A 15,602-nucleotide genomic window follows, 5' to 3' on the forward strand; every position below is an offset into this window, starting at 1 on the left:
AGCTGCTCCTGGTTGCAAAAACAAAAACATTGCCATGGTGACGCATCATAATAAATGTCCAAAAATAAAAATGTGTCAGCAAAAATCCTTCCAGCTCCACAGCATGATGAGAGAGGATAATCGGAGAGGATAATCGTCAAAAAAAAATTATTTTTATCAACCACAAGAGAAATTTGAGTTCTTAAAAATAATTAATCAGAATGAAAAGTAACAGATCTACTCCAACCTGCTGCCACCTTGAGCGGCAGCTATTGCGCTAATGTAGGCCAACTGTAGATCTCAGCCTCAGATGTATAACAAATAACAGCTGGCATGGGTAGGAAAAGTGGTGGTCAGTCTGACCTTGTTCTCATCCCATATGTCACTTTCCTATGCCATTCTCATACTTTGGAAAATATACTGTTGTAACATTGTGCTTGTTTAACAGAGACAGACAGCTGGTTGTGCAGTAGACATGTGAAGCATGTTGTCCACATTTCAGAGGACATGTTGGGTTTCAACAGCAGGTTGTGAGAGTTTATCATGAGATAAAAGGGTTGGACAGCAGATAAAACTGTAAACATAACTCATAGGAAGCCCTCAGTCATAATCACACTTTTCAATCTATAATTAGCCAATATCTCTTGTACTTATGATGGGAGTTTTATAAAAAGGGAAATATATGACAACACTCAATAGGTACATAAAATATTTTGGCAACATGTTGATGAAAATGTAAACAAAGACTATGAATAATTTATAGACTGCAAATTAATTTGAACTTTTAAAGAAATGATTTTCATCATTCATATTTTTTTCCATTATTATCATGGTTTTGAATAGTAAGCAACAAACTAAATGAAAAAGTAAAAGACTCAAACTAAGTGCCTTTATATGGTGGTGTAAAACTAAACATGCACAATTTCAACCTTCTATTGTGTTGGTGCTCTGCGTTGCCAACTGTAGCCTCCTTAAAAAAATCCCTTTCAAGCTGGTTACTGCAATGCCTTTCTCCTGTCTCAGTGTGAGTTATGCAAGGAACGAGGATACTTGAATGGGAAGTTAACCTGCTGCCATTACCCCTCTGAGCTATTAGAGGAGTTAGTTAGAACAGCACTCCCATTAAAACCAACAGTCAGAGAACGCTCATTTTACGAAGCTGTCACAGACAAGGACACTTTGTTGGGATGAAGCATGTAAAAAGATTGTCTTTGCAGATGTATTACTAGACCATTTTGCGAAATGGTCTTGTAACAAATCCTACTAATGCAGAGTACATTTTTTAAAAAGGTAGAAAATGGTATTATCTCAATATGTGTTAATAATATATATTACAACGGCGATAATGGTATTTTTATCCGTACATTGGAACCAAACCTTTGCAAGTAATCAAGGTTTACTATTGTATTGCCTTCACAGCAAAATTACTGAGGGACTGTTTTCCAACATATTATTTTTTCAAAAATTAGTTTAATTGCTTTATTTATAATTATAATGCTTTGATATCAGCAGTTTTCAGTGTCTTCAGTCATCCTTGAACTTTGGCAGCAAAGTTTGAAAATTATGTTTTAAAACAGTAATAACTATTTCTGTCAGCCAGGTTGAAACTAGAGATGTTCAAGAGTAATTTTGTCCAGGTCCATGTCTTTAAGGGGCAAGTCCAAGCCCAACATTTAATAATTATCTTTCCATCTTTTAAATTTTTTTAACATTTACTATTTAAATCATCATCATAAAAACTTCTAAAGGCTGCTTTATATTATTTTGAAAATTGATCAAATGTAATATTTACCCTATTAAAAATATAAATATGCATTTAGGAGAAAATAATAGATTTAAGCCTGCTGTTGAATTTCTGAATTAATCAATGGGCTTCTTAGCAATGACTATATTAACACTCGTTCATACCTTTCTTCATATTGTCCCATCCTTCATTATATATTGCACTAATTGCACTAAAGAATTTATAATATTAGGAAAGCATTTTCTAAATCTTCAATTGAAACCTTTGTGAGAGTGTTGAACTTCTGAATGAAGGGAGTGCGTTTATTTTGATATTTTAGATATATTAGGAATGTGGAAAGGTCGTTTCAAAACATTTCAAGCTCTGTGCACAAATGGCACCTTACTTTAGACTATAGGACTGGTTACTGTTTCACATAAAATTCAGTTATTTGCGTGTTTTTCTTTGGCCGTGAGTGAAATGTTTCAGTGTAAAGAAGCACAGTTTAAGTGTTAACAGATTATTTCTCTTTGGATTTATTTTTTCAGTTAATAAAAACACCATTCAAACATGTAAACAATGTATAAATTGTAAATGGTTGTCTGGCTGCTTACTGGTAAAGAAAAATAATATAGTGAGCACAGGTAATTCGAATCTTGGACTTACCCAAAGGTGAGAGATGAGGACACAACACAGTTTATGCCACAGTTACAATAGATGGCTCAAGCACAGTCAACAGCCAGGCCATCAAAGTGACTGGCTGTTGGATGTTGTTTTTAAGCATAATCAGGCTGTAATCAGTTATGAGCATTTATGAGGTAAGGAAATGCTTTCTTTTACTAATAAGCTACACCAACAACTTTTTCCTTCTGTGTCTAAGCAAAATGAACCAAGCAAAAGAGAGAACACTTCACTCTAGATTCCAATTACCACATACGTAGCATGTGCATTTAAGGCCAAAGAATGTGTCATTGTGAGAAAACTAACCGTTGAGCATGTTGTTTATTTTCAGGGGCATGACAAACGATGGGTGCTCGAAATAACATTTTGACAGCTACACCATACGTAACACATGATATGATTATGTGGAGAAAAGTGTACACTTGCACAATAACTGCTTGGTTCCCCCATATAACATTTTCTGGTGTCATAGTTGTTTGAAGAAATGTACAGACCAATGCCAAAAGGTCTGTCAGACCAAAGGTCTCAGAGCAAAACGGTGATCATAACAGGACCACAAAATACAATGTCAAATGAAATTCAAACAGAATTTTAAATTTTTTAATAAGAGACTTGACAATTCATTTATCACCAACGTGAATTACCGGCAGACAATAGCCACAACAGAAAGCTTTTAAATTCTTGAGTAGGGTGTTGGTTCGTTAAGTCTCTAAATGTAAATATTCACATTAGAAACTAACAGTCAAGCTTACTTACCTTACTATCACCACTTTTTCTTCAGGGCTAGTCATTGTTTTATGCATTGATGCGATAGTTCAACATTCCAGATGTAATGCTATCACTTTTCTACTGCGCTCTATACTGCCTTGATTTTATTTTCTTTGTTTCACATCTTTCATCTTTTTTTAACTTTTATTTTATCTGGGCATGGAAATGAAAAATGAGCAATATGCCTGGACACAACTGAAAAGAAAAAGTTGTAAAAATGGTGATATGAGCTCTTAAGGAAAAAGTTGTTTATTTACAGGAATTATGAGGAAGAAAGAAGCGAAAACATGGTTACTCAATGGCATTAAATAACCTATTTTTTTAAAACGGGGGTCAACGTGAACCTGAGAGAGCTATTTGCACAAAAGAATGCAAATGAAAGCAAGATAATGGCAAAGCTCTATCCCCTGTTATTAAACAGTTTCAACTCAACTCCTCTCCTCTTTAAAATTATACTATCCACCACAAGCTCAATAAAAGCATATTTCGCTTCAGAAGATTTACTTTCCCACTAAGTTCCCTGACCACAGAAAGCAGAAGTAGCTTTAACTAAGGGCAGTGCTATATTACAGCCAATGTTGTTGATGTGAGAGATAAGCCTCCTGCTGGCAGAGGGAAAGGTAAACATCCAGAGAGATTAGATGAAGGACATATGCAATTCAAACAGTGATCCAAGTGGTAAAAAAGAAATAAAAAAGTTTAAAAATACAGCCATGTCACCGAAATAAACTACCATCTAGATTTGAGAACTTAATCAAATTGTGTGAACCTGCCAGAATTTATTGCAATTTGATTTTAGCTAAACTTTAACCTGTTGAAAGTACACGGCAATGTGGCAGTGTTGTAGCGAACTGAAGAGAGCATGCTCATTGGGAGCTGAGCTCGATGTTATCTGCAGAGCTGCAGCTGTCAGTGCTTGCAGACCTGCTGCTGAAGCATTAGGCCTGGGTGTGGTTTTCTTGTCAGCCTGCTGTGTCCTTGCCGGGAAAGAGAAACACTGAGCCAGAAAGACTACAGTCAAACTTGTTTAGATCACATGACAGCACAGTCAAGAGTTCAGCTGTTAGTTTTGTAGCATATTGAACCCTTCACTTGTGAAAATAAATAAAACATGTGCTCTATAAACAGGATAAAGTTACACCAAACATCAGTGTGTTTGTCAGAGTTTTTTTTTTTTTTCTCGTGGAGAGGAAGTATGAAAAGAGACAAGTGGTTCAGTTTTCCTATTTTGTTTTTCCCAGTGGAGCGTCTCAAAGGTCACATTATTAAATTAACCCAGGTGGTTCTGCAGAGTGAGTCACACTGTGATCTCAGGACCTCAACCTTCTTGGAGAGGACAGCACGCTTACGCACAAGGACACGGGGGAGGAGAGACTGTGTACATAAAAACTGATAAAATTGACACAGGCCTTTGCAACTGTCTGGCGAGTGAGTCATTCCTGTGTACTAGCAAGTACATTTTATAATGAAAAGCAGAAGTGCTAATGCTAGGCTGTGTCATGTTACATGGGACAAGAGGAGAGATTAGTTTGCAAGGAGGAAGAGCAAACATTTATCAAATCTGATATGAAACTGACTCAAGAGTGCACTTTTCAACTTATTCTTGTAATATAACAAAGTTATACTTTCTCTTATTTGCATGGTGAATGACAAACATACAGCACATTATAATGAGAGATCTGCAAAAACCAAGCAGATCTGGCAATCAGAAGTGGAGATGCACTGAGAAATCATTTAGAGACTGGAATTGGATTTTATTTTTTAGCTTTATCAGCCCAGACCTGTTATCAGAATAGAATAGAATAGAATAGTCTTTATTGTCATTGTACTGGGGGAGTACAACTAAATTGAGGATGCTCACGAGGGGTTACCATATACCACAGTAGGATAAACAAAAAAATAAATAAATAACAAGGAAGAGAATTAATACAGAAAGGTGCAAAAGTAGCTGGGAGCCTCAAGCTGCTGCGACTGTACGTGCTGCCATTATGGGTAGTCAGGTGGTCAGAATCTAAAAAATTCAAAGTGAGCAATTTTACATTCATGCCACAGAAACAAGCTAGATCAGATTTTTCAGTTTCTGACAGGCTGGTCACTAGTCATTGCTGATCAAGCGTAAAATCATCAGATTCTTATTTATGGAGGCTTTCTCAATGCATTTCTAAATTTGATTTTAGGATGGGCTCTGTTTCTGCCAATGTATCTCATTATATGAGTTGAGGATGTGTTAGTTATATGCCATTCTTAGCTACATTTTATTTTTGTTATGTCACAAGAAAAAATAGAAAGTAGGAAGGGCAACTGGATAAAGTTGACTGTTAAATCCATTTGAGCTTTCAACATGCTGAATTTACAAATGTAACAGGGACTGTTTAGGCAAGAAAGACCAATGAAAGCTTTTCAATGCTGTTCTGATATATTTTCATATTACAGCTCCTAAAGAGAAATTGGAATCAGCTTTGACAGGACAAAACTTTACAAAAGAAGAAGATTGGAAATCAGTTGCCAATCATTGCCGATACCTACACAAAAATAGTCTTATCTGTTCTAACTAAAGTAAACTTAACAGGGTGTGAGCTTTCTGGATTTCAAAATCAGAGGCAGGTTAGACAAAAAATTACTAGTTCTAACCGTGATCCTGACTATATGAGGAAGGTCTGCATGGATGGTTAGAAATCTACAGTCTTCGTTTTTTGCCCTCCTCCGCTTTAGACTCAAAAGCACAACAATGCTGTTTCATTTCTGTTTCTATACCTCAATTACATAAGAATTATATAGAAAGCTTGAAACACTCTCTCTATAAACATGTTTGACAAAGATGCATATCTTTGCTGTGAAGAACAGCAGCAAAAAGACAGACCAAAAATGTCATGAGTCACTGACACCTCCCACGTCAACAAATGTTGCAAAATCAAGTGACCTCATTCTTCTTTGATTCCAATATATCACTTTCCTGAGAATCCAAGATCCCATATAACCCCTTAGAAACCTTTACACACCTATATTAGTCCGACTATAGTTTCCTGCCACACCTGAACTTTGACAAAGATGGAGTAACACTGAGACATTAGCTTGTTTACACAATACCTGTAAAATAAACTGTGATCAGGCTTTTCTTTTCTGTGGAAGTGTACTGCCCCTGAGTTGCAAGGCACCAGTGTTTTGTTCAGTCATAAAAATGTCATTCTTGTTAGCAACCATTCCTGCTGGGTAAGCCGAAGAATTTGTGACATTATGTCACACCTGTCAGTGTCTTGAAGAGTCAGCACAGAACACCTTCCAAAGAAACTGTTTTGCTATTATCAGTTAGTTCTGGGTAAATTTATAGGTGCATTTTTACTACAGGGACTAAGAATCAACACGTTTTCTGTGGCCATTTTTCTCTCACTCCATTTCCATTGCAGGAAACAGGGTAAAGACAGATTACAAGAAATGTAAACCAGAAAATTACGGTTGTAGGAAATAGTACTTTTCAGATTACTCTAAACCTTTGGGGAGTGAAGGTTTTAAGAATTTCAGACAACTTCAAAATTCTTAACATTATGTTTCAGTCATCTCTCTGTTTAATATTCTCTACAACTAATATTTTCTGTTAACTTCAAATTGTGCAACTGAAAAATTTGTATATTTTTCTCGTAGACAGTCATTCATGCAGCATATCAGTATGTTTTGCATTGTTTACACTCACAATACTCGCATTGTTAAACGTAAGTAAAACCACTCTAAACGTAGTGGAAAAGTATATTGTATATGATTTTAAATAAATTGCAAATATGCCTTCAGCCGTCTGTGGAAGTGGAGAGAGTAAACATTCATCAAGGGACCTTGTCCAGGGTTTAAACCCAGCGTGTTTACAGTGATTAGAACAGAATAAAAAACATAAAACAATCACAATCCTCCAAAACTGTTTACTATTAACAAATTTTAAGTATAAAAGAAAAGAGTCATGCTGCTGTTGTATGTTCAAGCAATGCTCTTTTAGGAAATGGCACACTGGCGTTAATTAATAAAAATCTGCCATCTGTTCCTTTTAGTTTGGTTTGATTTGTGTTATGCTTTAGAGTGTAACTGCTGTGAAAGAATCAAAAGATAAAATATGAACACCAAGTTGTAATCATATCTAAAGGCAAGATGCACATTTGTAACTGAAATTGAAATTTGAGCATGCATAGTTTACTTAAAATCTATAACAGTTTCAATCTTTAAATGTTATGAGTGACAAATTTGAATGAACACTGGTTATAGTTTCAATGCTAAAAATCGAAGCTCTTTACTTCATCGACCAGGGCTTTTTTTCTGTTCTCTAGTACACTTAGCTGGATGAGGGGACAAAAGGAACAGCACATTTAATTTCAAATCCATTACAGTTATATATTACAATTTGCATAGATTTATGTTTTAGACTATGGTCACTATGAAATAATCTAATATTTTACAGGTCTGACTTCACAATTTATAGACATTCAAAGTTCCTCAAATGAGAGCAACATGATAAAGTCACTGAAGGTTAAACTATCTATCCAGGAAAGTATTAGTGCATCCTACTATTCATTGTTATGACCCTGTTTGTTGTAAACAATCAGGTTAATTCTCCCACCTTCTACAGGGGTTTCTGCATCCTTGAAAGTGCAGTCAACGTAACACGGACACTGAGCCACAGACCACTGCATGCTGCAGTGATGAATCATACTGTCTGACCAGCTTTATACTCCCTGAAGTGCTCTTAACAGCTCTGTTTGCAGCAGAGGATTGACAGAGTTCAATCAGTGCATCTGCCAGAGAACAGAGAGGGGTTAATGAGATTTCCCCTCATTGTCTCCCTGTCTGTCACATTACAGTACAGACATGCTGAGCTCGTTCAATCCGCACTCAAACGTGACATCTGTTGCTGTTTGTTATTTTTTATTTTTTTTTATCTCATATAATCAAATATTTAATGGACAGTTTTAGCTCATCTACACCAACTAAGAGCAACATTTTTTACCAGCTAGACTAAATTACTAACATAAAAATACCACAAATTTTTAATCTAATAAAATTTTAAATCTGAGAGAAATTTAAATCTGCGATTTGGCTTAATTTATATCTGAGAAACTGATGACATTTTTAAGTAAAACACTTAATATCCGTTACCTGAGAAAATCCGGTTTAAGGTAACGAACAACATCAGCTAAATGAATCATATTGGAATAGCAGACATGAAACTCTGATTTGTGGTTCAAATAAGGTTTGACTCCGCACAGCACACAACCCTAATCAGTGGCATCAAAACAATCATTAACCAGCCTCCTGCTGCCTCCAGCTCCACACACGACATGAAGAGTGATTCTCGACTTCTCACAGGCCGTGTTCTTCACAGAGTGCCAGCAATACAAACATGACTTAATGTGCAGCACTCAGAACAGGTAGAAACAGTCTTTCATATAGCAGAAAAAAACATGCTCTCACTACGAAATGCTTGAATGTTGGATTTTTTTGTTGTTGTCATCAACCATCTACATTTTCCTTTTAGCTATAAAACTAGATGCAGGTCATAAACCTAGCCATGAATTCTGACCCTTTTTCATGCTTTTACTGCCACATGACAGAGTTGAGTAAACAAATGGGAGTTAATGCAGCTTTTCTGATAATGGGCATTCTGCATATAGAAAAATGCTGAAAAATATTTTTATTTTATGGGTTTCTGAAACTATAATCATCACAGTTTATGTTTCCCTCAAAAAGCGTATATGGATCAACATTGCATTTTTTAATCTATTAATGCATAATTGGCTGTAATGACAGTAGATGATATTGCCTTTAACATTAAATAATAATCAGCACTTGGCAAAATTGCATCACAGTCAGACAATATATTACCATCAATTTTCCTTATGAAAGTAACAGCAACTGAATAAATCATCAGATTTGATCATTAGATGATTTTATGAAGCGTTTATACCTTATGACACAAAATACAATCTTTGTATTTTGTTAGATATGAACTGTATTACTCGATCTCCCTTCTTTCTGGTTATCTTGAGCAAACAGAAGAACTATAAAGAACAGGTTTTAGGCAGCAGCTCCTAAATGCTGTCTCCGTTTATACTGGCTCTTCACTGGTGCAAAGGTTATAAACCCAAGCCATTTTCTGTAATACGAGTAGGGTTCCCCCATAGGTTAGGAGGTTTCAGACACACCACTGATAGGTTGTTGTTCAGAGGAAGCCATCTGCTCCTGTTTATGGTCCATTAACCCCGCTAACCCTGGATGCACAGACTTCCCCCACAGCAACAGGTTCAAGAGGCTAAATATGATTTTTTGATGTCATTATTGTCAAAGAAAAGATAAGCACCTAAATCCTGTTGAGCCTGTCCTCAACATGTTTACTAATTTGCAAGATTATAATAAGCAAAAGCAACTGGAGAGTCCTTACCTTCCCAGAAGTCCATAGGCATACTGGGAATCTGCCAGGAGTAATGTGATCTCCCCCTTCTGCATGGACATAACACACTCCTCTAGAGCCTACAGGTGTCAAGAAACACATTACTTGGAACACTTCCTGGGTCTATTTCACATCTAGCATATTGCATAATTAAACAAAAACACATATAAGCTGTATTTGGTTTGTATTTCAGTTAACTGACAGAAACATTGCTTCATGGATTCAAATTTTGATTCATGACCCTTTCTTTTCTGAGTAAAAAGCATAAAGAGTGAGTATAAAGGTTTAGCCCAAACATTCCATGATTCAGACAATTGGACTTGCTGTCACAGATCAACAAGGGGGAGGTTTTGAGTTGCTATACATTTAAGAGGAGATTAAAAACAATCAGTACATCTAGAAATAAGCAATTTGGTAGCTATTCATACTGTTCATGGTTTCAATGAACCACTTTGTCATTGACTTAGCAGAAAAGCTTGTACTCTTAACTGATAAATGCAAGCACACACCTGTAGATGTTTACTCAGCTTGGGGAGCAGATAAAGGAAAGGGTAAATGGGATTTTTAGACCAGAAACTTGTTAGAAAAGGAGTAGAGAAGTGTTCTGCTGTATAAAACTGGTCCTGTCTTATTTTTTTTCCCTTTCTTATAGCCTTTGGTTTTTAATGTTGGTTGCAATTTATAAATTTTAATTCTGACCACTGTCAACTGCTTAAAAAAATTAAAGGAACACATTAAAAACAAGTCAACTCTCAATTGGAAATCAATATCATGCTGGGTGCATGATGCAGTTGATGAAAATGAAAATAAGCCCCACACAGGGCTTAATCCAAAGTTACAGAGAAAATTAAACTGAAAAACCGATACGGCACTCAGTGGTGCTCAGTAGTTTGTATTGCCCCCAAGTGCTTGTTTGCATGCCTCACAACATCGGGCTATGCTCCTAATGAGACAACGGATGGTGTCCTGGGGTACGTCCTCCCACATCCCGGTGGCCAGTCAATGGTATCAATTCCTTCACCCGCCAAGAACTGTCTGAATACTCTTGTCACGTGAGGCTGGGCATTATCATGCACCAGGATGAACCCAGGACCCACTGCACCATCTAAGAGGTTAGCAATGGGCCAAATGATTTTTTCCCAACACCTATTGACAGTTATGGTGCCATCGTTTATCTTGTACAAGTCTATGCACCCCTCCATGGATATGCCTCTACACACCAACACTGACCCACCACCAAACTGATCATGCTGAACAATGTTGCAGGTAGCATGACATTCACTGCAGCTTCTCCAGACCATTTCAAATTAAACAAAGGAGGTGATTGTAGATTTTAAGAGAAACAAGAATAGGTCAAACACTGTTTCCATCATGGGAGAAGAAGTGGAGGTGGTGGAGCAGTATAAATACCTCGGTGTTCCCCCGGACAACAGACTAGAGTGAAAATGCAACTATGAAGCCCGTCTACAAGAAGCAACAGAGCAGACTGTACTTCTTGAGGAAACTTTGGACATTTGGTGTTTGCAGCAAGATGTTTCATATCTTCTATAAGTCTGTTGTAAAGAGTGTGATCTCTTCTGCAATCATCTGCTGGGGTAGCAGCATCAGAGCTAGGGACTTAAAAAAGCTCAACAAGCTGATAAAGAAGGCTGCCTCTGTTCTGGGGACTCTTCTGGAACCTCTGGAGATCATTGTGCAAAGAAGGATTCTTGATAAAATGAAGAACATTTTGGAGAACCCTGAGCATCCTCTTCATGAGACTGTCATACGACCACAGAGCGTCTTCAGTCAGAGGATTCTTCAGATCTACTGTAAGACAGAACGCTACAGGAGATACTTCCTGCCCACAGCCATCAGCATCTACAACTCTTTGAAGAAACCTGCATAATATGAGCTACAACAACAATTAATTTCCCGTTGGGATGAATAAAGTATTTTCCAATTGAATTGAATTCATGTCTATCACATGAGCTCAGAGTGAACCTGCTCTCATCTGTGAAAAGACAGGGCGCCAGTGCCAAACCTGCCAATTCCAGTGTTTTCTGGCAAATACACGTAGAGCTCCAAGGTGTCAGCCAGTGAGCAGCGGGCTTACTAGAGGAGGTCGTGCCCTCAGGCCACTCTCATGAAGTCTGTTTCTAGTGGTTTGGTCAGAGACATTCACATCAGTGACCTGCTAGAGGTCATTTTGTAGGGCTGTGACAGTACTAACCCTATTACGCCTTGCACAAAGGAGCAAATACCGGTACTGCTGATGGGTTAAGGACCTCTAATGGCCCTGTCCGGCTCTTCTAGAGTAACTACTTGTCTCCTGGAATCTCCTCCATGCTCTTGAGACTGTGCTGGGAGAAACAGCAAGCCTTCGGGCAATGGCACATGTTGCCATCCTGGTGGAGTTGGACTGCTTGTGCATCCTCTATAGGGTCCAGGTATCGCCTAATGCTACCAGTAGTGACACTGACCCTAGTCAAATGCAAAACGGTAAAAAAAACAAAAACAAATGAGGAGGGAAATAATGTCCGTGGCCTCCACCTGCAAAACCATTTCAGTTTTTGGGGTTGTCTCATTGTTGCAACTTTGGTGCACCTGTTGTTAATTTCATTAACACCAAACAGCTGAAGCTGATTAACAACCCCCTCTACTACCTTAATGACCAGATCAATATTTCAGAAATTTAACTGACTTGATATTATACTCCGATTGAAAAATTTTCCTTTAATTCTTTTGAGAAGTGTATGTGGTGCAGATTATTTTGAACTTTTGTATTTATTTGTAAAAAACGAGAGAGAGAGATCAGAAAATCTTAAAAGTATGGAATATTGGAATTATCACTGTCCAAAAAAGTAACATTTCAGGAAATGAAAAAAACCATCTCGCTTCTAAATTAAAATTCACACTGGTTAGTCAAATTCACGTGAATCCTTTGATAGTTTTCACTGGATATTTCCCGATGGAACCATAGAGGGATGTGAAGAATGACGAATAGAGTTGATTCTTACAACAAACATCTAAAAATTGAGTCACAAGGATTTGACCCAGCAGCAACAGATTGGAAAATGCATTGGAACCCTTGTTTAGTAAGCAGATCATAATTTCATGTCCTGTCAGTCTGAGTTACCCTTTTGTTATCTCTGGATTTAAAGAATTACAGAAGGCAAGCATGCAACTACGATTAACATGGGAACCATATCGACTACATCAGTATGTTGGCACAGTGAGCACAAGGGTGTACAGATTTGTTGACTTTCTTTCTGTTTCTGGCTGCATGAGGCAACACAAACTCACATCTATAGGATCTTTAAGGAAATTCAGTTGAATGTCACCTGTATTACATCTCCCTCTCCGATAACAAAGACAAGCTTGCAGTCCTTCTCCACCACAGTGCGGTCCTCAAGAACACCCTGCAACTTCACAGTGACCTCCTGACCCCAGGTGGAGCATGGGACTTGTATGTCTCCTGATTCCAGAACTTTCTTCCTCAATAGCCGCTCTTCTGTTTAAAAACAAACAATAAAGGCTCGAGATATATAGCAAAACATCCACACCGACTGCCAGTTATTGCAGTTGGTTGTAGCAGTTCTATAGTTAGGCTACCTTCCAATATTAGGATTTTAGATATTTGCAGTTATTACCTGTGTTCTCACCTGTGATGTCCTCCCAATCTTCTGCCATGAACAGCTCCTCAAATGGAGTAGATGTCCATTCTTCTACAGCATATTCTGGAAAAAGAATCTCTGCTGAGCTGTCCCTCTCCACTACGTCCTCTTCCGTCGAAGGGTCTTGAAATCGGACCATCTTCCAGCTGTTTGTTTTCTTCAGTTTCTTTTCTATCTTGCATTCTGCTTTCTTTCTCTGTAGCTCGCAGTTGGGTGAGCTTTTTATCTCAGTGTCTTTGCTCTCTACTGCACGGCTCTCGATTTCAGATGGGTCTTTAACACAGAGTTCTTCACCGTCCTCTGCAGCCCCACAAGGCAGCTTGTTCAGAGAGTCGCTGTCTGCAAGTTTAGAAATGTCTTCTGATACCTCAGGCTCTGTGGGATCCAATGCGCAGTGCCCCTGCTCTTCGCAACACAGCTCTAGCTCCATTTCACAGAGCAATGGAGACCAAGAGCATTCGTTCCAAGAACAAATGATCCTCTATGCTCAGCCAATGGTCCACTGAAGTGTAGGGATGTTGTTCTCACCGGCACCTATTCTTTGTTAAAACAAAATAATGTCTCCATAAAAATAATCAAGAATCCATGTTGTGTTTCAAATAATCCATCTCCGAATGCATTCCCAATTTATGCAGTAAATAAGATATTTTTTAAAACGTTGTCCCACCTGTAGCTAAGTAAATTTACAATTTCAGCTCCCTTTGACCTCTCCTCATCAGCTTGCATCTATCTTAGTCAACTTCAATTCAAATTCAATGATGCGGCAGCTACAAAAGAAATGATCAATGTAAAGAACCTGCACAGAGCAACGAAGGACTCACAGCCACCAGGCTTGTGCAGTGGTAATCTAGAGGATTAGAAGGGGAAAAAACCTAATCTGCCAGAACGCCTGTAAGCTTCTTAATGACTTCACTGTCGTTCTGCACAACACATTTCCAACATTGTAACAATTTTTTGAGGGTACCACTAGCATTTCTGAAGAAAGAAGCTAACTTTGGTTTTTTTGAGTTATATTAGAAGGTATTCATTCTCAAGACCAAAAAAGGTACTTTCAACCATACAACCATTAGAAACTGATTTCTTAGTCATACAACATTTATGAGAGCTGTGGACATACATTTATCAACAAAGATAAGTGACTGATTGACCTCAGCTGTGGAGTTTCTCATCTCTGGTTACTTGTTTCATAATGACTCCTTCGAATTGATATCCCCTTGAAACCCTATTGGACTGTTCATTTCCAGCTCCTCCAATCACAGAGATGACCCTCCGATTAAAACTCTCCTCATCAGTTAATGGGGGTGGCTGTGATTAATTCTGAACAGCTTGCCTCTCTTTGCTAGGGTACATTTTCAAATGTTTGCACTTGACTTAACAGTTGGGCAAAATGTTTGTTAATTCAAACAACAACTATTGTTGCCCTTTTTGAAATGTGTGACCTTGGCTTGTTAACTTTTCATATATTGCAAAATCCCAAAAAGTAAACAACAAATCATTTTCTTTTGGTCAAAAACCTGTTTTACCTACTTTAATTTTACCTCCTATCTTCCCCTAGCTGAGCTGGGTTGTAACATTAATATTTGGGCCTCTTCTCTACTTTTAACTTTGTGCAAAATGCTTACGAGCTTTTCTTTTTGATGATAGAGTAGATGATGTAATAAATCATCCAGAATGTTGTTTGTTGTTCTGTATACCAGCATACAAATTGAACCTGTTTGTCCCAAATGCAATAAGGTGAAATTTATTGACAATTAACGCTACATAAATAAACTGCACTGAATTTGATTGAGCGGACATCGTCTTGTTGAAATTGGTAAAGCCTCCATCAATTAAAACTAAACCTGCATGGTAGCACAAGTTGCTCCAAAGCCTGTGCTAAGCAGTTATTTGGCATTTGTGGTAATTTATTTTTTACCCTATTGTACACAGCTGAAATCTACCACTAGCAGCATTTTTCAAATATTTATTTTTATATAGTCTATGAATATATGGAATGTTTTTGCATTATCTAAAAAACTATATTTTTAGAGCTGCACAATATATCAAAGTGGACTCATCATCACAATATCAGTATGGAATATATTGTGATATATCACAATCGCAAAAGACTGTTTGGGTACCATTTGGTAGGCTACAATATTTCAAAAGCAGTGTATTAAATTCTACCTTCCAACAATTATTTTAGCAACTTACATAATGCCATTAATTGATACAGATTTTAGCACCTAAGATCAGAAAGCTTGGAGGGAGTGGTGGGTAGTATTCAACAGTAACATTGTCATGTTTTATGAATACAATGCAGTCATAATTGGTGACTGAAATGTTTTTTTAACACAAGACATAGCACTCAAACACAGGTTTGTTGATCACG

The 15,602-nt window shown here is 37.5% G+C and overlaps 1 protein-coding gene across 7 annotated transcripts in view; it reads right to left on the bottom strand.

The window, feature by feature from the left end:
- fkbp16 (FKBP prolyl isomerase 16) overlaps nucleotides 1-15,602 on the bottom strand; it is a 68,764-nt gene that overhangs the window by 40,468 nt on the left and 12,694 nt on the right. For 2 of the 7 annotated variants that reach the window (XM_047351734.1, XM_047351717.1), the window contains 3 exons: nucleotides 13,208-13,765; nucleotides 12,899-13,068; nucleotides 9,567-9,655 (listed from right to left, as the gene is read on the bottom strand). In XM_047351734.1, the coding sequence (XP_047207690.1) occupies nucleotides 9,567-9,655; nucleotides 12,899-13,068; nucleotides 13,208-13,661 (713 nt within the window). In that variant the 5' untranslated portion in view covers nucleotides 13,662-13,765. Of the gene's footprint in view, nucleotides 1-9,566; nucleotides 9,656-12,898; nucleotides 13,069-13,207; nucleotides 14,293-14,379; nucleotides 14,577-15,602 lie in introns of those variants that run through there. The other 5 variants (XM_047351700.1, XM_047351725.1, XM_047351709.1 and 2 more) reach the window with 5 other exon arrangements.

This window comes from Girardinichthys multiradiatus, chromosome 2 (assembly GCF_021462225.1).
Source record: "Girardinichthys multiradiatus isolate DD_20200921_A chromosome 2, DD_fGirMul_XY1, whole genome shotgun sequence".
Classification (NCBI taxonomy): Eukaryota; Metazoa; Chordata; class Actinopteri; order Cyprinodontiformes; family Goodeidae; genus Girardinichthys; species Girardinichthys multiradiatus.